This window comes from Urocitellus parryii, chromosome 7 (genome assembly GCF_045843805.1).
Source record: "Urocitellus parryii isolate mUroPar1 chromosome 7, mUroPar1.hap1, whole genome shotgun sequence".
Classification (NCBI taxonomy): domain Eukaryota; kingdom Metazoa; phylum Chordata; class Mammalia; order Rodentia; family Sciuridae; genus Urocitellus; species Urocitellus parryii.
Genome location: NC_135537.1, coordinates 152,865,015 through 152,889,652, shown reverse-complemented (window position 1 = coordinate 152,889,652; position 24,638 = coordinate 152,865,015). Strand labels below are relative to the sequence as shown.

Genomic DNA, 24,638 nt, shown 5'->3' with positions numbered 1-24,638 from the left:
TCCCAACCGTTTGTGAGACATTTGTAGCCTGGCATGGCTCTCTCTACCAGGTCTGGAATTCACCTGAACATCACCTGACAATCTTCAGGAAAGTGACCTTGAGACTCTTTTGCAGGAGCTGTCATTGACTGGCCCACAGAAGAGGGCAAGGAAGCATGGGATTATGTAACCGTCAGAAAGGATGCTCACATGTTCTGGTGGCTTTATTACACTACCAACCCCTGCAAGAACTTCTCAGAGCTGCCCCTGGTCATGTGGCTTCAGGTAAACTAACTTCCTTGCCTGGCCTCACCTTGAGACCAGGTCTCCCTCTCTCAGCTTATTTATTTATTTATTTTGGTTCTGTGGATTGAACCCAGGGACACTTTACCACTGAGCTGCATTCCCAGGCCCCTAACTTTTTTTTTTTTTTTTTTTTTTTTTTTTGAGACAGGGTCTTGCTAAGTTGCTTAGGCCTTGCTAAGTTGCTGAGGCTGGCTTTGAATTTGTGATCCTCTTGCCTCATTCTCCTGAGTTGCTAGGATTATAGACGTGTACTACTGTACCTGGCCTCTTTGCTTATTCCTAAGGGCTCACAGTGATCAACAGTTTCTGGTTTGGTGCAGCAGCCAGGCTTGGGGCTTTGGCATCCTGAGGCAAATTGAGGAAAAGGTATAGCCAAGGAGGTGAAATTGGAGGGTAAAGGGAGTCTAGCCTTTTTTGAGGGTTTTTTGGTTTGTTTTTGTGGTACTGGCGATTAAACCCAGGGATATTCTACCACTAAGCTACATCTCCAGCCCTTTTATTTTAATTAATTAATTAATTAATTAGTTTATTTTTGGGTACAGGGATTGAACTCAGGGACACTCAACCAGTGAGCCACATCCCCAGCCCTGTTTTGTATTTTACTCAGAGACAGGGTCTAACTGTCTAAGTTAGACCTGAGTTGCTTAGCATCTTGCTTTTTGCTAAGGCTGGCTTTGAACTTGGGATCCTCCTACCTCCCAAGAATTACAGGTGTGCACTACCACACCCAGCCCTTTTATTTTATTTTGAGACAGGGTCTTGCTAAATTGTTCAGACTGGTCTTAAACTTGCAATTCTCCTGCTTCAGCCTCCGATATAACGGGTATTAAGATGTGCACCATCTCACCCAGCTGCCAGGGTCTTTTTATATTGAGTCAGACAGTTGCAGGAACCTTGACTAATGATGTCTTTGGTTTTATACTGATAGAAATGTTTTGAAAGGTTCTAAAGCAAAGACCAAGATACATCAAACCTCCTTCACCTTTCCTTTTCCTTTCTCTCCCCCTCCCCAGGATCTTCTCCTGGACCCTAATACCTCGCCCCCAGAAAAAGCTCATCTTTTCAAAGAACTGTTACTAGTCTTTTATACCTTAGTGTGAAGGTTAGGCCCTACCCTTCTTCCTAAATGTGTTTGCATTTTACCCTTGAGCTCTGACTGTAGGATTGAAGGCAAGGAACTACTGGAAACGTACTTCCTGGTTCCTGTAATATCTGTCTAGAGATAGCCACGCCTGGAAGACTAATCTCAAGGGAGGGGTTGAAGAACAGTCTTGCTTCAGCCTCTGAAAAAACGTGGGCATGGCCCAGTTGGCCAATAAATAGGGCACGCTGGTACTTATCTCCATGGGATGCAAATGGGACTTCCTCCCAAAAATGCTTCCCAGTGCCCAGGCTTTGTCTGCCAAATTTGTCTGCAGATTTTCAGCTGAGATGAAGGGAAGATGGACACTTTTCAGAGAAGGGCCTTTCTCACATAGGATCAGCACACATACCTCCTCTAGGGGCTGCAGGTGAGGCTCAGCCCAAGGCTGCTGATAGGAAAATGCTCAGAAGAGAAAGCTACATGTGTCAGCCCCAATGGGGCAGCTGGAGGGGAGGGTGCAGCATGTTTACCTGGGAGGGCCAGGTCAGGGACAAGCCCAGCAGGTTCAGCCAGAGACCTGGGTTTTCAGTGCCCTCCTGCCGCTTTCAACCATGGCAAGACCCTACCCTTCTCCTAACCTTAGTTTTCTAAGCCGGGCGATTTGAATGGTTTTCAAACTTTTTGTTAATCAGCAGAACTTTTTTTACCCACAGATGAAAGCTTCCACACAGGAACCAGAGCAGATAAAGCAGAAGTGCTGAGGCTGGGGTGGGAGGGGGTGCTGAGTCCTGTGTGTCCGGCCTCCTCTTTGTCCCTGGCCACCCTCAGGTACTTTCTAGGCTCTCTGAAAAACAATTTGAAAAACACCCGATTCCAGAAACTTTTGGTTGACTACTGGGTCAACTTGAACCGGTTTGCCAAGATTTTAAAATCAGGACGTTTCCTTTCTCTTTCAAAATATCAGGAAATCCAGCAGCTTGGATCTGAAGTCACCATCCCCAAAGTTGAGTGGTAGAGACCCCCCTCTCAGAGAGCTTAGGAGCCTGCAGGGAAGGGGGATTCTGCCCCACAATCTCTGCCCAGCCTCCGGCCTCTGGCTGTGCCATTTGTGACCTTTGGTTAGTTAGTTTAACCTTTCAGGCTGAGATTCTATTTAAAGGTTAGCTACTGAAGACACAAAGATTGCTCTTCTCCATTTCCCGAGAGGCTCAAGGGAAAAGGAAAAAAATATACATATATATGATTAAAGAAGAAACAATTAATTCAGATGAAAGGCGTTCTCTCGCAGCCATCTACCAAGGACTCACGCACTGATTTCTCCAGAGGATCTTTGAGAATCGAGGTCACATCAGGAGTGGAGTAGCAAGCTATTTTAGGGATACTTTCAAGTCATGTACGCACTTCTTTTGATCCACTGACACACTTACCATATTTCAGAGTCGCTGGGTAGCCCTGGGCCACCACGGTCGTGCCCCATCCTGAAGATTTTGCAATCTTGTGTGTGTTCAGATAGAACAGCAGTGTCCTCCAGCCCGGCTGGCTTCTCCAGCTTCTCATTTGGTCCCTAAAGACCACACCCTACCCATGGCCTTAGGAGCCTGCAGGGAAGGGGGACTCTTCACTTTGATCCTGTCCCATCCTGACTAAAAGTTGGGTTGCATATTGCCTTGGAAGCATTTTTCAGTGTTGCCACACCGTTTTCATAGTTTGACTCTGACAGCATAGCCCACCCTGCAGGCGTGGTTCACTCCTGTTCCCCGTGGTGGGATATTCCAGTCGAAGCCTTCCTCTTGTGGCTGCTGTCAGCACACGAGATGAACATCTCCAACTGGACTGTGAACTTTTTACTGCTGTGTTGGGAAATCTTAAGATACAAAGTGCCTCTAATCGAGGGGAGTTGTGGCCTTCCATTTATCTTAGCAAGGTTGGTGACAGTCACGGCACTAGTGTGAGGAGCCTTTCCTTGTGGGGGTCTCTTGCCGTTGTCCATCCAGCCCTCAGCCCTGCCTCCCCCTTCTCTTTTCTTTAGATTTCCCTGCACAAACTGCCTGGGTTTCTGTTGGGCTGGAATGATCTCCTTTCCATCTTCTCTCCCTTTCCAACTCATCCGACTGTGCACAGAGAGGCTATCTCCTTTTATTCTAGGCCTTGGGCCTTACTGATAATGCTGTCATGCACCCCCAACTCAGCTGGCCCACTAGATTTTTCCAGAAAGGCTCCCTCCCTTCCCTTGACCATCTCCTGTGGCCGACAGAAAGCCCACCCAACCTCCCCCACTTTTGCCCCTTCATTTCTTGCTCCTCCTCCCCTTTCTTCTCCTCCCTGAGCCTTTTAGAGCCCATAGAATTTCTGCCCGTCACAGAGTAGTGTCCCCAAGCTTCAGTGCAGAATCCTGCCTCTGCCCTGCTGCTGGATGCCCGCATATCAAGCGCTCCTGCCCTGGGACTTGCACATTTGCTCCGTTATATCCAGAGAGTTGACTTGACCAAGCAGCCTCTCAGTCTGAGCCCTTGTCTATCCACAGGGGTTCATCACAGAGCCCAGATAATCCCCACAGAGCCCCTGATTGCCGCATGGCCCAGGGCCAGCCACATCCCCTCTTCAGGGCCTACTGCGCTTCTTTTGAAGTGAGAAGGGTTAGAGTTGTTTTTGAAAAGTCTTTTGCGGTGCAGGGGCAAGGTTCAAACTCAGAGAATCAGGAAGCAGGAAGGTTCCCTTGAGGGCCTCTTAGCCCAGCTCTGTCCTTTCAAAGAGGAAGACTTCAGAAGTTACCACAAGAGCCTGTTGCCGGAGCCCGTGGGTCGCCGGGGACATGCATCTTGCACAGACTGACCAAGCAATCACTAAATCATAAGTTGTTTATAGTGATCAGGCTCATCCATTGTGATGACTAAGATTTGACTCGATTTTCTTTTCTTTTTTTTTTTTTAATATTTATTTTTTTAGTTTTAAGTGGACACAATATCTTTATTTTACATTTATGTGGTGCTGAGGATCGAACTCATGCCTCAAGCATGCTAGGTGAGCGCTCTACCTCTGAGCCACAACCCCAGCCCCTTGACTCGATTTTCTTTAGGTTTACTTCGTTGATTTCTGTCTCTTCCACAGGGTGGTCCAGGCGGTTCCAGCACTGGATTTGGAAACTTTGAGGAAATCGGGCCCCTCGACAGTCATCTCAAACCACGAAAAACCACCTGGGTACGAGGATGGCAGCCCCCAGTTGCACCCGTCCTGCAGCCTCTCCCGGGGGGGCCGCAGAGTTGGCAGTCCCCACTGTCTGTGTTGCCCGAGGCTTTGGACATTAGCTATAGGCTTCCTCTTATCTTCTCCAAGTTGGTGGCTTTTCTCTATCTGCCTTTAGAAACCTTCTCTGGTGGACACCTGGGGCCCTGTCCTTACCAACATGCTGGCCATCTCTGTGATCTTAGATTCCAGGGTCCCACCCTCTGACCACGCTTGGGAGTCCTCCCTTCCAGTCCACCTGATGTCTTGACTGTGACTCCAAGAGCCTCGTTCCTCCACTTTTGAGGCCTCTGGTTCTCAGTCTTCCCCTTCCCCTCGTTCTTACCCCCCTTCCTTTCCCAGTCCTCCTTACTCCACGGGAACCGCATCCTCCTCTCTCTCTAGTTCTGCCGGGCCCACCCTGGGTGACCTGCTTCTTCTATCCTGCTTCTTGCTCAGTCGGGCACCACCTGGGGCTGCCTGCACTCACATGTTACATTCATTCCATGCACTCACGTGTGTGGAAAGCGACTGCTCAGAGTCTTTGATCACCATTTATGTGTCTGTCTTTCCTTTTGGCCTCACTTTCTATGCTGCTGTCTACGTTCCTGTCCCTTTTCTGAAAACCCCTTTTAGCAGCAAGACCGATGTCATAACGTGGGATTTGCTGAGCTCCTGTGAGATGATAGAAATGTCCACTGATTGCACCATCTCGTTCTGTCTGTGGCCTGCAGCTCCAGGCTGCCAGTCTCCTCTTTGTGGATAATCCTGTGGGCACTGGCTTCAGTTATGTGAACAAAAGCAACGCGTATGCAAAGGACCTCGCCACGGTGGCTTCTGACATGATGGTCCTCCTGAAGACCTTCTTCAGTTGCCACAAAGAATTCCAGGTATGTAAAGACCTTGGAGCAGCTAAGTAAAGGGCTAGCAATCGCATCAGGACATCCATCGAATAAAAGTGTGCTTTCCCAAGAGTTCAGTGCCCCACTGATTTCAGATAAACCCTTTTTTGCTCCTAAGGTGGGTTGTGGGCTTCTGTTTCTGTCATTTCTAAAGGGCTCTAGTGTGAAAGAATGACCCTGGAGTCAATGTGCTAATCAGACAGAACAATCCCATGTGGAGAGAAAGACAAAAGCAGATTTGTTTTGCCTGGACATGACAAGCAATAAAAATTTTAAATTAATTTGTGTGAATTAGAAGCAGTCAGGCTATTTCATTGTTTGTATATTCCTTTTCTTGCTAGACGGTTCCATTCTACATTTTCTCAGAATCCTATGGAGGAAAAATGGCTGCTGGCATTGGTCTAGAACTTTACAAGGTAACAGGGAGGATTTGTTGTTGTTGTTGTTGTTGTTATGATTTTGGAAAGAACACTAATTATGTTTTTTTAATAGGATATTAATGTACTTTGAGTAGGATTTTATATATGCAGAGTGAAGTGAAGTCTGGAATAATATTTGAAAAGCTTTAAGAACAGTGAAGGTCGTTTGTCTACATATTGAGTAAAAACTGTGGAGCTGACATAGTGACCAATAGATTGAATGCAACATGATAAAGAATCAGAAACAGATTATATTATGTGTGTGTGTGAAGTATGCATGTTTACACGGACCATACATGTATGGGAACCATCCATAAAGATGGCATTTCACATTATTGGGAACAGACAGAATATTTGATAAATGGTATGGAGATATAAAGTTGGATTCTTGCTTTGTATAAATTTTAACTTAATTCTAGATAGATTAAAATCCAAACATGAAAATGTTAAAACGCAAAATAGCTGGAAACATAAAACTATAAGAAATAATAGAAAGTTTTATAATCTTGGATAGGATAGGCTTTCCTTTGTGATATAAAATATCCATCTGGGTGCAGTGGAGCACACCTGTAAATCCCAGTTAGACACTGGAGGCTGAGGCAGGAGGATTGTAAATGAGAGGCCAGCCCTCAGCAACTTGGCAGGACCCTGTCTCAAAGAATGAAAAGGGCTGGGGGTGTAGCTCAATGGTAAAGTACCCTTGAATTCAGTCCTCAGTACTAAAAAAAGCAAAAACACAAACAAAACAAAAAACTAATGAGACATCCAGAAGCCACATAGGAAAAGTTTCATTGTTGGGCTACATGTAAAACTTCTTAGGGCCTCATAGGCAATTATACATATACAGGTATATGTATGTGTTTGTGTTTATGTATGTGTGTATGTATGCACATGCATACATAACACAAGCACACAAATATGTACATATAGACAAATGTACACTTGTACAAATATATAATAGAAAAAAGGTAGTCATATCAATATATCAATAAATCCATTTTATTTTTCTATGTATTTATTTTTTAAAATATTTTCAGTTGTAGATGGACACAATACCTTTATTTTATTTATTTAGTTTTTTTATGTGGTGCTGGGGATCGAACCCTGTGCCTCACACTTGCTAGGCAAGCACTGTACCACTGAGCCCCAACCCCAGCCTGATAAATCCATTTTTAAAAGAGAATATCCTAGGAGCTGGGGCTGGGGCTCAATGGTAGAACACTCACCTGGCATATGTGAAGCACTGGGTTCAATCCTCAGCACCACATATAAATAAATAAAAATAAAGGTCTGTCAACAACTAAAAAAAATATTAAAAAGAAAAATTCAACCTTTGTAGTGAACAAATGGAAAGATTCACAAGCAGCTTTCAGGAATTTGAGAGGAAAAAACCCTACTATTTCTTTAAAAAAAAAAAATAAGAGAGAGAGAATATCCTAGTAAAATCATGGGCAAAGGATATGGATAAGCACCTGCAAACATGAAAAATCTTCAACTATTAATAGTAAGCCACGCCCTTGAAATTTGCAATTATTTAAAAGACTGGCAGCATCCAGTTTGGGTAAGAAGTTAGAGAAATAAATACCCTTGTGTGCTTTGGGTGGGAATGGACATTGTTAAGTCTTTTTTACTTATTTATTTATTTATGGAGGTAAGTCATTTAAAAATAAGAGCAATTTAGCAGCATGTATCAAGTTTGGAAATGTAGGTGCCCATTTACCCAATAACTTCACTCCCCAAAATCTGTCCTACAAAAATACTTACACATATGTGTCTCTCAGAGGATATTTATTATGTCATTGTTCATGATGTTCACAAACTGCAAACAGCTCGATGGCTGTCAGAGGAGGATGGCTCACGTTAAGTGATGGGACACTTTGCAGTCATGAAGAGTGGAGAGAGCGGTGCAGGCTGAGGCTGGGAAGTCTCCCTTTGCTCTGTGGCAGGCAAGCTGTAGGACAATTTTGGATACCTTGTTGGTAAATGAAGAGACACATCTATTACATATGGTTTATTATGAATGCTGTATATTTATATGCTTGTGAAGGCAAAGATGGGTCAGGAAGAAAACATTAACTAGAGTTAGCTGGTGTGGGGCACAATTAGGGCAAAGTAAGAGAGTCCCATTTTCTCCTGACTTCTGTGTTTAAGTTGTGTAACGGTGAGCTTGTATGAGTGTTTCTAAAAAGATGTATTAATTATTTAAAAAAATAATCCTGTAGAAGCAATATATGGGCGTCACAGAAAGTCAGAAGACGGGCTGGGGCTGGGGCTCAGTGGTAGAGGGCTTGCCCCTCACGTGTGAGGCCCTGGGTTCGATCCTCAGCATCACATAAAAATAAATAAATAAATAAATATATCGTGTCCATCTACAACTAAAAAAAAAAAAAAAACGAAAGAAAGAAAATAAAAAGATACAAGTGATAGAAGCAAATGCTTAGTATGTGCAAGGGCCCTGAGTTTCATTCCCAGCACCACTGAGAGACAGACACAGAGAAGGGAGGAAGGGAGGTTGAATATGCAGCAAGTACAAGGGAAAAATGAAAGCCCGTAATTCCAGTGGCTTCATGACTGCAAATCCTCTGAGGTAGGAGGATTGCACGTTCAAGGCCAGCCTCAGCAACTTAGTGAGGTCCTCAGCAACTTCGTAAGACCCTGTCTCAAAATACAACATAGAAAGGGCTAGTGATGTGGCTCAGTGGCTAAGCATCCCTGGGTTCAATCCTTGGTACCAAAAAAAAAAAAAAAAAAAGAAGAAGCAAGCTTCACTTTCTTAACTTTCCTACCAGATAGGAAACACCTTAGCATATCACTTTCTAAATATTTTTCTGTATAGATGAAAAAAATTTTAACCAAAACATGGTCCTCAGTCTTCTGTCCTTACCTTTCTGTTTCAACCAGTTTTCATCTCAGCTATTCAGACTTCATTAGTTTGTCCCAACATGTCCTTTATAGCTGCTTTGCCCAAGCCGATATTCAGTCCATACACATGAGTTACATCTGGCTGTGATGTCCCCAAGGACTGTCTACCTCTAGCACAGTCCCTATTTTCATGACCATGATGTGCTGAAGAGATTAGAGCGTTTGTCTTACAGAACGTCATGTTTCTTGGCTTTGTCTGGCAATTTCTTTGTGGAATTATTTAACCTATTTCTCTATTCACTGTAGTTCTTACAAAACTGGAAGTTCTATCTAAAGGCTTGATGCATTCAGGGTAAACATTTTTTTGTTTTAATTTTTTTTAGATGTTGATGGACCTTTATTTTTTTATTTTTAAATTTTTTTTTTAAACATTTATTTTTTAGTTTTAGGTGGGTACAATATCTTTATCTTACATTTATGTGGTGCTGAGGATCAAACCCAGTACCTCATGCATGCTAGACGAACGCTCTACCACTGAGCCACCACCCCAGCCCCAGTGGAGCTTTATTTTATTCACTTATTTATATGGGTGCTAAGAATCGAACCCAGAGCCTCACACATGCTGGGCAAGTGCTCTACCACTGAGCCACAACTCTAGCCCTCAGGGTAATCATTTTAAATAGAAAATAATAAAAGTCGGATTTCAGTAAGCTATGACCCATGAGTCACATTGGCCCCCAACCTGTTTTTGTACAACTTATGAGCTAAGAATGACTTTTCCATTTTTAGGTGGTCAGGAATCAAAAGAAGAATAGTATTTCATGACACATGAAAAGTTGTATGAAACTCAAATTTCAGTGTCTATAAATAGAGCTCTGTTAGAATGTTTAGTTGTTTACATATTACTATGTCTGCATCAGCACCACAGTGGCAGAGCTGAGTAATTATAATTTAGGCTGGTTGGTCCACAAAGCCGAAAACATTTAATATTTGACCCTTTATTAAAAATATCGCTGACCTCTGTCATAGGTGATATGCATTTGTTTTGCATCAAATCTGAAAGCATATCATAATACCTCAGTCTAGTTGGACCTTTCTGTTGAACCCTTTTAGCCACCCCTGCAACAGAAGGTTATGGGAGTAGAGTTGGTTTTGCTCTTTGGGTGTCCAGCTCCTCATCCACTTTTCAACTTCAGGTTGTAATTCTCATCTAGACTATTGATTTCATTAGAAGTTCCAAAGTGCTATCATTCTGTTCCCTCTTTTACAAGGCAGACTTCCCTTATTACTTGGGACTATTTAAATTACTCAAATGAATTTCTTCTGGAAAAGTCAAACAAATGCATAATTCCTCCTCGTTAATACGGATGTTCAAAGTCAGGCTATTCATTGTGTTCTTGTTTTTATATATATATATATATATTTTTTTTTTTTTATTTTGTTTGTTTGTTTATTTATTTATTTATTTATGTGGTGCTGGGGATTGAACCCAGGGCCTCAGATGTGCTAGGCAAGCACTCTAACCACTAAGCCACAACCCCAGCCCCATGTTCTTGTTTTGTTTTGTTTATTTATTTATTTAGATGGTGGTGTTGGGGATTGAACTCAGAGCCTCATGCATACCTAGCAACTGCTGTCCTACTGAGCTATATCCCCAGTCCTGTTTTCTTGTTTTAGATCTCTTAATAGCCTTTTTTTTTTTTTTTTGGTACTGGGAATTGAGCTCAGGGGTGCTTTTTCACTGAGGTAACTCCCGAGCCCTTTTTATTTATTTTGAAGCAGGGTCTCAGTAAATTTTTGAGGCTGGCCTTGAACTCCAGATCCTCTTGCCTTAGCCTCCTGAGTTGTTGAGATTACATGTAGCTGTGCACCACCACACCTGCCTAGATCTTTGAGTAACTTATATTCACATAATTAAAAATTTTAAGAAATATAAAAAGAATGCTATTTAAGCTCTCAGTCTTGCCTTTGTCCCCCTCCCCTAATGCACTTATTAAACATTTATTAAGCTGCTTCTGGACTTCTGGATTGTTCCAGAGATGCTGCATGCTGTGTAAACTAATTTACATAAATTTATGTATATTATTTTTTCCCATTTTTGTATAATACACATCATTCTGTACCTCCCTCTCTCTCCTCTCTCTCTCTCTCTCTCTCTCTCAAATATTTTTTTCATTGTTGATGGACTTTTATTTTATTTATTTTATGTGGTGCTGAGGATCTAACCCAGTGCCTCACACATGCTAGGCAAGCGCTCTACCACTGAGCTACGACCTCAGTCCTGTATTTCTCTTTTTTAAAAACATTAACAACATATATTGGAGATATTTTCATATCAGTACTTACAGAGCCTTACTATTTTTTTTAAGATTTTTCATACATCATGGAAATAACCAGGATTTGTGTAGCTCATCTTATTGATAAATGTTTAGGTTATTTCCAATTTCCTGATAGTGGACAGATTCATATTTAAATGAATCAAAGAATCAGGGGTCCAAGTTTCTTGTCCTAAGGCATCCCCTGCATCCTCTGCATCCTTGAGGACTCCAGCCCTTCAGTGACTGCTACTTGGCATTAATCTCAAGCACCTTGGGAGGATCACAGACTTCTTGGGAGGGGGGTGTGACCGTGTTCCTGCCAGAGACAACTAGGAACAGACCTCACACACATCCTGCCAGCACCCTGTGACAAAGGAGAGAGAAGCAGGCGCTTCCTCCTCGTTTTGCCAATGGCTGCAGGAGAGCTCCCCTGCTCTTTGGTGGGTGCCTGGGTCTTTCAATGGCCAGAGAATCTAGGAAAGGACGGGCAGAAGTTCTCCATGCTCAGAAAAGGCGGTGGATAGGCCTGCCTCCTTGAGAAAGGGCTGAGGCCCCTGATCCCTCATGAGGGTGTTTCTTGGCTTCCCTTTCAGGCCATTCAGCAAGGGACCATCAAGTGCAACTTTTCTGGGGTTGCGTTGGGTGATTCCTGGATCTCCCCTGTTGGTAAGTACAGAATTTGTAGGCCTATCTTTACTTTCCCTGCCCCATCCCTTGCTCAGACTTTGGGCTGTGTGGTCCAGATCAAAGCACAAGGCAGCAGAATTTCTGGGGGTCCATGGAGAAGTCAGCACAGAAAGTGTTTGCCTCGGGAGCATCCAAGAAATGTGGGGTGAGGATGCATTGACAGAGCACCTACCCCTGGACTGAGTTCTCAGATTCTCGCAACCAAGGAATTGAATTTTGCAATTGGAGATATTCCGAAAGACTCAGAGGTGATGGAATATATCCTCTGGCACTCAGAATGAGTGGTTAGTGAGGATCCAGAGGCAGGTCTGTGTGACTCAGCCAGAGGACGAATTTGTGTTGTCAGCTTGTCCCCTCTACCACCCTGATGTTGGCGTGAGCACTCAGGGTGAAGTTTCCATCTCTCCATCCTGTTGATGGCAAGAGAAGGTGATGGTCAGGTCTTGCCACTCAGGCACACGGTTTCACAACTGAGCATCCTTCTTGGAGCACCTACAGGAGTTGTTTATTTGCAGATGTCCGGGGTGTGGCTTCAGCTGTCTGAAGTAATCATTTTAGTAGGGTTTCTCAACCTCAGTGCTGTCGACAATTTGGGGTCGAGTGATTTTTTTTGTTGAGAGGGGCCATCCTATGCATTGTAGGATATTTATTTATTTATTTAAAGAGAGAGTCGGGGGGGGAGAGAGAATTTTTAATATTTATTTTTTAGCTCTCGGCGGACACAACATCTTTGTTGGTATGTGGTGCTGAGGATCGAACCCGGGCCGCACGCATGCCAGGCGAGCGCGCTACCACTTGAGCCACATCCCCAGCCCCATTGTAGGATATTTATTAGCAGCAGGCCTGGCCTCTGCTCATTAGATGCCATTAGTATCACCTCAGTGTGACAATCCCAAAATATCTCCAGCCAATCATGGTGGTGCATGCCTGTAATCCCAGCAGCTTGGGAGGCTGAGGTAGGAGGATCACAAGTTCAAGGCCAGCCTCAGCATTTTAGCAAGGCGCTAAGCAACTTAGAAAGATCCTATCTCTAAATAAAACATAAAAAGGGCTGGGGATGGGGCTCAGAGGTTAAGTACCCCTGGGTTCAATCCCCAGTAACCCCACCCTCAAATCTCCAGATGTCAGCAAATGTCCAAGGGGGGACAAAATCATTGCTGATTGGAAACTACTATTCTAAATTAACAAATGGTGACTTTTCACAAACCAAACTTTAGAATTAGGAATCAGAAGAGGGGTTGTCTCTGGAAGAGAGATAACAATTGACCAAAGATAGTATTTTCCCCCTAAGTAGAGAATTTGGCTTGTTAAAGAGCCACGTCCCTGGTGGATTGGGGATGTGCTGTTGCTCCCTGGAGTGGTTATTTCTAGCCCTCCAGCCTGGCGTCTCCAGGACAGGACTGAAATTGCATGAATCAAGTTAGGTTGAAAAGGAAGGCTGCTATTGGCTTTTTCTTGGCGGAGGGACCTCATAGGACTTCACAAAACCGCAGGAGCCTTGGTCAGAGGCCCAAGGACCAGCAGCTTCCTGTCAGACACTGCTCTGTAGCTCACGTCAGTGACAAGGTGCTGATTAGGTCTGATGCATCAGAGGGCTGCAGTTCCATAACTGAGCAATCCTTGTTGGGAGCACAGATAAGAGTAATTTGTGACTCAGAATTCCAGTGCTGGTCCTCACACTTCCTCATGGGATCTAATCACAGTTTCACCACAGCACTAAACTTTGCATGTGCTAATTTCATTTAATCGTTACAAAAGCTGCACAGGATGAATGCTGCTATTATCCTAATTTTGTATGTGATGAAAGAGAGACTCAGAGAGGTTAAGTAACTTTCTTAGAACTGTACAGCTTAAGTGTTAGAGCCAGGACTCAAACCCAGGCAGCAGGGGCTGATATCCATGCACTTAAACCACGATGCTTTGTTACCTTGCCAGACCAGAAAACATAGCCTGGTGGCTTTCTAAGGGCTGTTCATTCTGTTCAGAATCTACCTTCTCTCCTTGCCATGACCCATTTCCCTTTATGAATTTGCCTGTCTGGATCCTTTTTCCCCCAACTTTTTATTGGTACATTAGGATTGTTCGTAGTAGTGGAATTCATTGTTAGATATCCACACATGCACACGGCATGATAATATAATTTGGTCAATTGCTTGTCCAGATCTTAATCTGCCCATCCACGGGTACTTTAAGTATCACTCCTCCATCCCCAAAGCATTCCTTTTTTGGGATAGAAGTACTGTTAATTTCCATGAACACCTTTTTTCTTTACTAGCTAGAAGGGAACATAATCAAAAGAATCCCAGCTATTTGATATCACACTCAGGTAGATCACAGTCTTCAAACTCCCTCTTGCCTCACGGTGAATGTCCTTCAACGTCACTTCCCCAGAACGGAGCTGAGTCTTCTGCCACACTCCCAGGAGCAGATGTAGCACTGTGCTCTGACTGCACCTCGGTCTGACTTAGGAGCCTGGCTGCTTGGTTTTCTTTAAGCTTCCTGAGTGGCCTGTGTTTGCAGACGTCATTTCCAGCACTGCAGAGTGTTAATAAGAGAACCGGAAAAGGTTCACTAGACAGTCTTTTTCTACATAGGAACCTGCAGGACAGTGGTTCTAACTAGTCGCAGCTCCAGTGACTTTGGGTATACAGATCCCCTTGCCCCTGTGTAGTCACCCCAGTCAGTCTCCCTAGGGTGTGGTTCATTATTTCATACCCAAGAGACCAGATCCAACTTGTCCTGAAATTAGAAGCGATTCATCTCAGTCCTGGGGTGTCATTTAGGCACTGGGCTGTGGGTAGGACAATTACAAGGAGTTCTCTAGGTTAAGATAAGTGCCAAGTAGGGCCGCCATCCAGGGCAAGTAAAGCAGCCACCGGAGGGAAAAAACTGCAAGAGTCTAAACTCGGAAGATTGTCTGCTCCTCATTCTCCCAATATGAGAGTGTCTGGGTTCAGCAAGTATTTTCCAGATCACTGGCCTCAGACTTACACACACATTCACTGGCTTCTTCCCAGAAATCCCTGTTGAAAGACACATGCACCAGCCAGTTGCAGTGGCTCATGCCTGTAAACCCAGCAATTCACAATGGGTCTAAGGCAGGAGGGTAGATCACAGGTTCAAGGCCAGCCTCAGTAACTTAGACCTTGTCTCAAAATAAAAAATAAAAAGGGGGGGGGATGGGGTTGTGGCTGAGTGGAAGAGCGCTGACCTAGCATGTGTGAGGCACTGGGTTCAGTCCTAAGCGCTGCATATAAATAAATAAATAAAAGTCTATTGACAACTAACAAAATATTTTAAAAAGGCTGGGTGGGGGGGGGTTGGGAGGCTAGGGATGTACCTCAGTGGTAGAATTCCCTTGGGTTCAATCCCTAGTACCACAAAAAAAAAAAAAAAAAAAAAAGACACACATGGCTATTGGCCATCATTGTGGACCACACAGCTCCAGAGCATTTCTGGCTTTACAGGAAGTTCCTCTGGGCAGTGCAGATCTACATCAGAGGTTGGTAAACTGTGACCCTGACGCCTACATCAGTAATTTTTTTAATTGGAACACAGCCACACCGTTCATTTACCTGTTGTGTGGCTTGTTGGAGTCTGCACAGACAAGAGTTGAGTAATTTCGACAGTGATCAGCTAGCCTGTAAGGTCAGGTTATTCACTATCTTTTGCTTTATAGAGTTTGCCAACCCCTGATCTAGATCAAGCAGAAAATGAGATGCACTAGAGGATTATAAATGATTCAGTATTTCTTTTTTTTTTTTTTTTAGAGAGAGAGAATTTTTTAATATTTATTTGTCAGTTTTCGGTGGCTACAACATCTGTATTTTATGTGGTGCTGAGGATTGAACCCAGCGCCCCACGCATGCCAGGCGAGTGCATTACCGCTTGAGCCACATCCCCAGCCCATGATTCGGTATTTCGAGAAACTAAGGCTCAGGCTTAAACTGGGGAGGTGAATGTTAGCTAGGTCACAGAGGACCTGGTATACCCTGAGATGCCTGCATTTTTCAGGGTGAACAATAAAGAATACCTGTCCCAGGAAATGCTACAGAGAGCTCTGTGGTCACATAAGTTTTGAAAGTGCTAAACACTGGCTCCACCTCCCTGGAGTCTCCAGGCATATTAAAGACTCTGAGAAGTCCTACAGTAAAGAGATAGGATCCATTTTGCATAGCCCAAAGTTTTCAATGAAAAATTATTCTTTTTTGTGGAGGGGGGTACCCAGGGTTGAATCTACAGGTACTTAACCACTGAGCCTCCCCCACAGACCTTTTTTCATATTTTATTTAGAGTCATGGTCTCGCTGAGTTGCTTAGGGCCTCACTAAGTTCCTGAGGCTGGCTTTGAACTTGTGATCCTCCTGCCTCAGCCTCCTGAACTACTGGGATTACAGGCATGCATCACCACGCCCTGCCAAGTAACTATTCTTTTCCTAGCACCTATATTAAAATCCCACAGAGGACTGGGGCTATAGCTCCTTTGGTAGAGTGCTTGCCTCACATGCACAAGAACTGAGGTTATTTGACCCAGACTTTGGGAACTTGGTCTTAGGGAGGCATTGAAGGCTTCTAAGCAAAGCAGTGACATTTTCTTTTTTCTTTTTTCTTTTTTTTTTAATAAAGAGAGAGGGAGAGAGAGAATTTTAATATTTTATTTCTTAGTTCTCGGCGGACACAACATCTTTGTATGTGGTGCTGAGGCTCAAACCCGGGCCACACGCATTCCAGGCGAGCGCGCTACCGCTTGAGGCACATCCCCAGCCCCAGCAGTGACATTTTCGAAAGTGCTTTATGTGTTGGCGTCCTTGATTCTTACTTGGCACCTCTCCAGGGCACTTGTCTCCCCTCGTGTCCAGGTAGCCGTGAACTCACCTGGGCCAGCTCACTGTGCTCTTTGTTTAAGCGTTTATCTTACTCCTGTTTGTCTCCTTGGGCTGTTTGGTGCCCTCACATCCTTGGTCCCTTCTGAGTGTGGCTGTGGAATAGAACTGAAAATCGTGTGGAGAGCCACAGACAATTGAGTTATTAGCTAGAGTCTCCCCACCGGAGGAGCAAACACCGGCGGAGCAGAGATACGAGGGCAGGAGATTATTTTAGGCTGTCAGATCCCAGCCTGCACCACTCACGCTGGCCTGCCTGTGAGGATACTCTGCTGGGTGTGACTCCCTTGCTGGGCCAGTATCAGGTCAGATGAACGTGCCATGAGCCCTCAACGTCATCAGAAGGCCCCACAGCTTCACCCCACCTCTCAGCCACCAAGGCCTCCTCCCACCTCCTATGTGGGTGCTGGGGAGCTCAGCAGCCTTCCCAGCGGAAGCCACTGGACATCCAGCACCTGTCTTTGGAGGAAAGCCAAGGAGGCATTTCTCTGGGAAGACAGCCACACCCCACTTAATTTGTACCTATGTCATTTCTTTAGATTCGGTGCTCTCCTGGGGACCTTACCTGTACAGCATGGTGAGTAAGTGGGTTCTCACCTTCGCACCCTCCGTGGGGAACAGCCCCGCAGCCCTCTCCACTCTGACCTCCTCCTGTCCCCAGAAAGAGGAAGCTAGTTGAGTTTGCACAGATGGTTGATAGCGTTCCTTAGGGACAATTAGTCCAAATTAAATTAGAGACTCTAAGCAACCGCCGGCCTTGGGGAGAAATTCAAAGAAAATCAGCACACTTATTCATTTTTTTTACAGATATAAGAAGCATAATTTTAAGCTCCCTTTGTAGCATAAGAAATTGGAAATCACCTCAAAGTTGAAAGATCATAGGGAACACCCACCTACCCACCTTCTCAATTCAGTTAATTTTCTACTGAATTTATCACATCATCAAAAAATTGTGACTTGGACTGGGAATGTAGCTCAGTGATAGTGCACCAGTCTAGCATGCATGATCCCCAGGACTGATGGGGGACTTGTGACAATACCCGTTCACATGTGTGCTCCCCTGTCTCCTTCCTCCCACTCTTTCTCCTGCCCATCCTTGGCCACTGAAACACCAGATTTATGTCCCCAAGTAAAGGATACCTTTTCGTTCTTTGCTTGCATTCCAGTCTCTTCTGGAAGACAAAGGTCTGGCAGAGGTGTCCAGTGTCGCGGAGCAAGTCCTGGATGCTGTAAATAAAGGGTTCTACACGGAGGCCACCCAGCTGTGGGGGAAAGCAGAAACCATCATTGAAAAGGTAAAGAGGACATGCTCAAGGACCATCATGGCTTGGCTTTTTCCCATGGGTACAGGGGCCCAGGACTGGTATTGTCAGGATTGGGTTGGTGTCTCTTCTGGGTCTCCCCACAAAGCTTGAAATAATTACATGCAAAATGATAAATCTGACGGATCTGAGCCGTGTTGTAGTGACCACTTAAAGAGTCAGAAAGTCACCAATGCCTGCCAAACTTGCTTGTCCTTGACTGTATTCTAAGAAGACTGTGTAAGTGTAAAAGTTTGGAGATTTTTTTTTTTTTTTGGTACCAGGGATTAAACCCAGGGGTGCTTAACCACCGAGCTACATCCCCACCCCTTTTTATTTTTTATTTTGAGACAGGGTCTCACTAAGTTGCTTAGGGCCTTGCTAAGTTGCTGAGGCTGGCTTTAAACTTGCGATCCTCCCACCTCAGCCTCCTGAGTTGCTGGGATTATAGGTATGCTCCACCGTGCCCGAATTTTTAGCTACTCTTATTTGGATCCTTGCCAAGCAACATTCTGACTCCAATGTACCAGAAGGGAAGAATGCACCAGCCGAGGAGCCTCCACAGCTCTGACACGGGCCCTGGGTGGTCTCCTGTGGTGTCTAAGATGGGTTCTGATGAGCTTGGCGTCAACCCCTGAAGTGTGGGCTGACCCAGCTGTTTTCTGCACCTTTAGAGCTGCATCTCTCTCTGGTGCTAGTAAATTTCCAAAGCTAAAGCCATCCTTGGAGGCTATGTGCCTTTCTTTTTTACACCTTATGATAGGGAAAAAAAAAAAAAGAAAGAAAAACAGCCAAATGTACTTGTGTATTTCAGAACGCAGATGGGGTGAACTTCTATAACATCTTAACTAAAAGCGATCCCACGTCTGCCATGGAGTCAAGCCTAGAGTTCACCCAGAGTCATTTAGGTGAGTGAACCTTAGCGCCCTTAGCTCCTGCCTCAGTCTTCATCCCAGAAGGAACCCATCTTTTAAAAAGCTTTATGAAGATATACTTTACATACCACAGAATTCACCCATTTTTAAGTGGATAACGGGTTTTAGTTATTCACAGAGTTGTGCAGCCATCACCACGATCCAGTTTTAGAACATTTCTGTCACCCCAAAGAGAGCCCACATGTCTGTCTGCCGTCACTTCTCTTTCCCACACCCGGCCCCAGGCAGCCACTGATCTGCCTTCTGCTTCTCTTGGTTTGCCTTTTCTGAACATTTTACAGAAATGGAATCAGACAATAGTCTTTCGCATCTGGCTTCTGTTGCTTAGCATATGCTTTTCTTTTTCTCTTCTTTATCTTTTTTTTTTTTTTTTTTTTAGGCTATGCTAGGAATCCTATCCAGGGCCTGGCGCATGCTAGGCAAGCACTCTGCTACACTCCACACTCCCAGCCCCTGGGGAACCAGCTTGTGTCCACCCATTTACCGTGTCAGATCCCCGAAGAGCTGAATTTAGTGGTCTTTCTGACTCAGGTTCACTTCGGAGGCAGAATGCCTAGAATCCTCCCTCATAAGAGGCCTGAACGGCTGTAGGAATCTTGCTAGATTCCTCTTCTCAGCAGATTTTCTCAGGCTGTTCTGGATCATCTCAGTGGCCCACAGTGCACGGGATGCAGTCATCAACACGAATAGTCTCTCCTCTGTCATTCTGTTCCCAGCTTTCTTCCTCCCCCCCGGGGTGAATCCAGCCCAAAACCTCCCTCTTCCTGCCCAGTTTCCCCAGCAGCTTGGGAAAGATGTCCCCGTGGTCATGTTTCCTGTCCTTTGACTCGCTGCCTCCCTGTTTGGTTTCAGTCCGTCTTTTTCAACGCCACGTGAGACACCTGCAAGGAGATGCCTTAAGTCAGCTCATGAATGGCCCCATCAGAAAGAAGCTCAAAATTATCCCTGAGGATATCTCCTGGGGAGGTACTTATGTGACCTGATTTGTAGAGTTTGAGGGAAGAAAGTGCAACATCAGAGGTCTTAATTCGCACAGTGGGTTTCGGTGGCGATGGTATGTTACAGGTAAAACAGTACTACCTGTCCACATTTTGCAGATGAGGAAGCAGGTGGAGAGACAGTCGATGACATGTCAAGTTTGGTGGAAAGCAAGGGGATGGCAGGGAAGCGGGTGGAGAGAGAAATGGCAGGTGATCGGTTATGAGTCAATAATTGTGGAAACCTAGTATGGGTATATGGGAATTATATTCTTCTCTTTACCTTGGTAATGGTTTGGGATTTTCCATAATTTTATACGTGTGTGTGTGTGTGTATGTGTGTGTGTGTATAGATAGATAGGTAGATATAATTTTACGCATATGTATTTTACATATATATGATAAAAAAGCCATGCCCAAGGCTGCAGCTGGTCACAGATGAGATGTCCAGCCAGAGGTCCTCTGAAGGATGCAGATACGCTCATGGGCTTGGTCAGATCTTGACCAGCTCTCTTGCCAGCCTCCCCAACCACCCAATGCTGGATGTGCTTAGCCGTGTACCACATTCTGGTCTGAAGGCTATAGTATGGAAATATTGGTGTCTCAAGAGACCAGAGCCAGGAGGAAAGCCTCAAAAAGTTCCCCGCCTAGTCCAATAGGGAAGCCTTGAGCAAGCAGCACTCTCGAGTTTCTGGAGGAAAAACATTCCATGCCCCTTGAGAGGGGGTTTGGTTTGTATCTGAGATCCCCCAAGACTGTGGGGTCAGGAGACCCCTTTCTAGGGTGTCTCCTTGGCGTCTGCCAAAAAGCTGAGATAGTCCAGGATCATGGACTATCTTATCCCAACATGCATGCACTAGAAGGCTCATTCTAGACCTAGTTATCTTATTTTCCTGGATCAAATGCAAGGATAGAATATGTATGAAGCTGCAAAGGGAGGGTACCACTGCAGAGAGCTGTCATGCCACAGAGCGACATGGGGAATCACAGGAGGCCAAGTGTAGGGCACGCTCACGAGCACATCTTTTCGGCTCACCACCCTCATTTTATCTTCATGATGATTTTTTTCCTAGCCCCAGTGAATGGGCAAGGTGACTATATTTTTGCAGATGATTGCTGATAGAAAGAGGAAATAAAACCAAAAACATCTCTTTGGCTCCATATCTGCCTGTGTGTGATCAAGAAAGGACAAATTGTTCTTGGACAATACCCCAGAGTCTTGAGTTGCAGTCTGTAGTGAAACTTACATCTTAGTGTCAACCAGGCCTGAGTTCAAGTCTTAGCTGGCTACTGACAAGCTGTTTGACCCTGGGCATTTTCTCGGCCTCTCTGAGCCTCATTTTTAAAAAATTTTGTCCAAGTTAAGGCCCCTTATCTCTCAAGGTAGTGATAAAAAAAAAAAAAAAACAATAAAATGCTCACTTAGCACCATGACTGGCAGATAAATGGTGGCCTCTGCTGTTATTGTAGTCATCCAATGTGATGCTGCTGCTGATGGCTATAACCCAGCAGGAATGCTGGGTTGCCTGGCTCCTCTCCAGCCCGGCGTCTGTTGTCCCTTTTATTTTCCTGTGGGCCAGCTGTGAACTGGTTTAGTTCTGGTTTGGCTCATTGTAAGGTAACCAGCCTCGTTCAGGACTTGGAAGGTGGCCCTGGTGTTACTCAGCACAAAAGAAAGAATAACATTGGCCCCAAACACAATTTATTCCCTAGGTGGACGAGCTTAGAGTTTTCTGGGCCTTTGCCTCCCTGTTTCCTTACACAAAGCCACCTTCAGGTTTCCATTTCCTATTAAAGATGGCATCTGCTGTCATCACAAGTTCCCAGTGATCGGATCACGTGTGCTGCCCGGGTTTCTCGTCTACTCAGTCAGCTCAGGCACCGCCTGCAGACCCGGTGGGGCCCTGTCTGTGGAGCACCTGTCCTTCAGCCTTTGCTAGGAGGTCCTTGGTGGTGGGTGACTCCTAGACGCTTGGGCTGAAAGAGACCTCTTGTTCTGGTAGATTCCCAGCTTCTACCTCTTTCTTCTTTCCCTTATGCAGCCCAATCTTCTAGTGTCTTCCTAAACATGGAGGGGGACTTCATGAAGCCGGTCATCAGCATTGTGGACGAGTTGCTGGAAGCCGGGGTCAACGTGACTATATATAATGGACAGCTCGATCTCATTGTGGACACCATCGGTAGGAAGCATTGCTGAGGGACACATCGAGGCTGTTTTATGGATTGCGCTAGAAGGGAACCGGTCATGGACACATGAGTCTTGGGGTTGGTGACATTGGTGCCAAGAGGAAGGCCTTTTCCTGCTGTGTCCATCTACCCCCCTGACCTTGGCTCTTCAAGAAAGGGAAGCTGCATGCAGCTGTGACCCCTCAGAGAAGTCTGGGCCCTTCAGGTTTGGAGGCCCTTGACTATGATTAAAGGACAGGACAATGCCTGCCCCCTAACAACTCCCTGTGCCCAGGGGAAATGGCCTGTGGGGTCCTGAGCCCTGCCCTGTTGCCTTGCTGGCCAGCCTGTGCTCACTCCTGGTTTCAGCAAGGCCAGGCGGAGGCTCAGAGACTGGGTCTCAGAACTGGCAGGCACAGCGAGGCCCGAGATGTGGCAGGCGTGAGTCTCCTTGATGCTGGCAGGATTGAGTGGCCTTTTGACTTGTAGGCAAGGACACCAAGGACAGCTTGGAGAGCTGCTGCTTTCTGCCGTGAGCTGCCCAGGTGATCCTCATCCCCTCTCATTCCTGCTCCTTCTCAGTCCTCCTGACAGCCCCGTCAGCCTCCTGGGGTCCCTGGTTTCTTTCTAAAGATCTGAGGGCAGTGGAAGAATCAGAGGCAAAAATAGCTTCATAGCTGTTAGGTTCTCACTGTTAGCCTGAGTATCTCTGGAAACCTGCTAGAAATGCAGGTGCTAAGGCCATACCCAGAACCAGTGAATCAGAATTTGCATTTAAACAAGATTCCAGCAGAATTTTATGTTGCACATTATAATTTGGGAACCACCAAGTTATAAGACCTAGTCTCCCTCCTTCCCCCCGCCACACATTCTACCCAGGTGTTAATACCTGGCTCTTCTCTTTGTCCCTCTCCCAGGACAGGAGGCCTGGGTGCGGAAGCTGCAGTGGCCAGAACTGCCCAAATTCAATGAGCTGAAATGGAAGCCCCTGTACAGTGACCCTGAATCCTCCGAAACATCTGCTTTTGTCAAGTCCTACAAGAACCTGGCTTTCTACTGGATTCTAAGAGCTGGTCACATGGTGAGAGCCAACTTTTGTTCCAAATTAAAATCATGCTGAGCTGGGTTCCAAGATGACATAGCAAATGGAAAAATTTACACTTGGTATGATTAGACACAGTTGGAATATAGGTGCCCTGAAAACGTTGCATAAAATTAGCTTTAGGCAGAGCATGGTAGTGCATGTGTGTAATCCCAGCAGCTCGGGAGGCTGAGGGAGGAGGATCGCAAGTTCAAAGCCAGCCTCGGCAAAATTAAGGCACTAAACAACTCAGTGAGACCCTGTCTCTAAATAAAATACAAAATAGGGCTGGGGATGTGGCTCAGTGTTCCTGAGTTCAATCCCTGGTACCAAAAATAAAATAAAATAAAATTAGTTTTGGCTATGTGTATAAGCAATGTTTAGACTTGGGTCCCGTCTCTGAGATTTCTCATTCTGTACATGCACATATTCCAAAATATGAAATCCAAATCAATTCTGTTTCCAAGTATTTCAGATAAGGTATACTCATCTCGTATTAGTGTTTCATTCCTGTTAGGTTTGAATGAATATAAACTCATTTTAAAGAGTAAGTCCTCCAGAGAGAGTTACTTTGGGCTCTGTGTCCTTTATTCTTGGTTTAAATGAGTTAATTAGATATTTTTCCCTTAATTTGTCCTGGTCTGGGAAGAAGGGAAGAATTGCCTTCCTTGGCCATTTTCAGGGAATGAAAGTGAAAGCCTACTTCTCTGTCAAGCTGAGTTACAGAATGAAGGCCAGGAGCATCTCCAAGCAGTGGTGGCCCCAGGATTTGTTAAGAGGAGTCTTTGGGTGCAGCGATGAGCCATGAGCCTGTCATACTGCAGCACTTACAAAATGAACATACTGTCTTCCCTTAGGTTATTTGTTGACTGAGTGACTTTTCTTGAGTTGAGGGAGGTTATGGAGGCCTTAGTCCTGCCCCCAAATCCCTGTCCCACCCACATACCTGAAAAAGAGTTTAAGAAACTTTGGCAGGAGGCAGAGGGACCCCAGAGACTTCTTAGAGCAAACATCTGGTTGTCTGCTAAGTGCTAAACTCTGTGCTATATAATAAGTACTGGCAGCACAGAGATGAATGGTTCATAGTCCCTACCCTCAAGAAGTTCATGGTCTAGGGTACAGTCAGGACAGTAGATTTGTGTGCATGTGTGTGATACTGGACAATGAACCCATGGTTGCTCTACCCTAAGATACACCCCTTTTTTAAAATTTTTCATTTTGCTAAGTCACCTCTAAATTGCAATCCTGCCTCAGCCTCCTGAGTCACTGAGATATCAGACATGTACCAACATGCCCAGTGCAAATAGACTCTTCTTTTTTTTTTTTGATACTGGGGATTGAACTCAGAGGCACTTGACCACTGAGCCACATCCCCAGACCTATTTATTGAGAGACAGTGTCTCACTGAGTTGTTTAGTGGCATGTTTTTTGCTGAGGCTGTCTTTGAACTCGCAATCCTCCTCCCTCAGCCTCCCAAGCCATCGGGATTACAGACGTGTGCTACTGCACTCAGCACA

General features: G+C 45.1%; 1 protein-coding gene and 1 long non-coding RNA gene across 2 annotated transcripts in view; one reads left to right on the top strand and one right to left on the bottom strand.

The window, feature by feature from the left end:
* Positions 1-24,638, top strand: part of Scpep1 (serine carboxypeptidase 1) — a 31,293-nt gene that overhangs the window by 3,823 nt on the left and 2,832 nt on the right. The window contains exons 2-12 of the mRNA XM_077800677.1: positions 116-264; positions 4,478-4,567; positions 5,326-5,481; positions 5,835-5,909; positions 11,686-11,758; positions 17,201-17,238; positions 17,828-17,956; positions 18,777-18,870; positions 19,750-19,863; positions 21,917-22,054; positions 22,958-23,121. Coding sequence (XP_077656803.1) covers positions 116-264; positions 4,478-4,567; positions 5,326-5,481; positions 5,835-5,909; positions 11,686-11,758; positions 17,201-17,238; positions 17,828-17,956; positions 18,777-18,870; positions 19,750-19,863; positions 21,917-22,054; positions 22,958-23,121 — 1,220 coding nt within the window. The remainder of the gene's footprint in view (positions 1-115; positions 265-4,477; positions 4,568-5,325; positions 5,482-5,834; positions 5,910-11,685; positions 11,759-17,200; positions 17,239-17,827; positions 17,957-18,776; positions 18,871-19,749; positions 19,864-21,916; positions 22,055-22,957; positions 23,122-24,638) is intronic.
* LOC144255780 (uncharacterized) lies at positions 16,511-17,886 on the bottom strand. The gene is made up of 3 exons (XR_013343938.1): positions 17,802-17,886; positions 17,227-17,312; positions 16,511-16,756 (listed from the first exon to the last, which is right to left on the bottom strand). It is a non-coding gene; the product is annotated as an uncharacterized LOC144255780 (long non-coding RNA).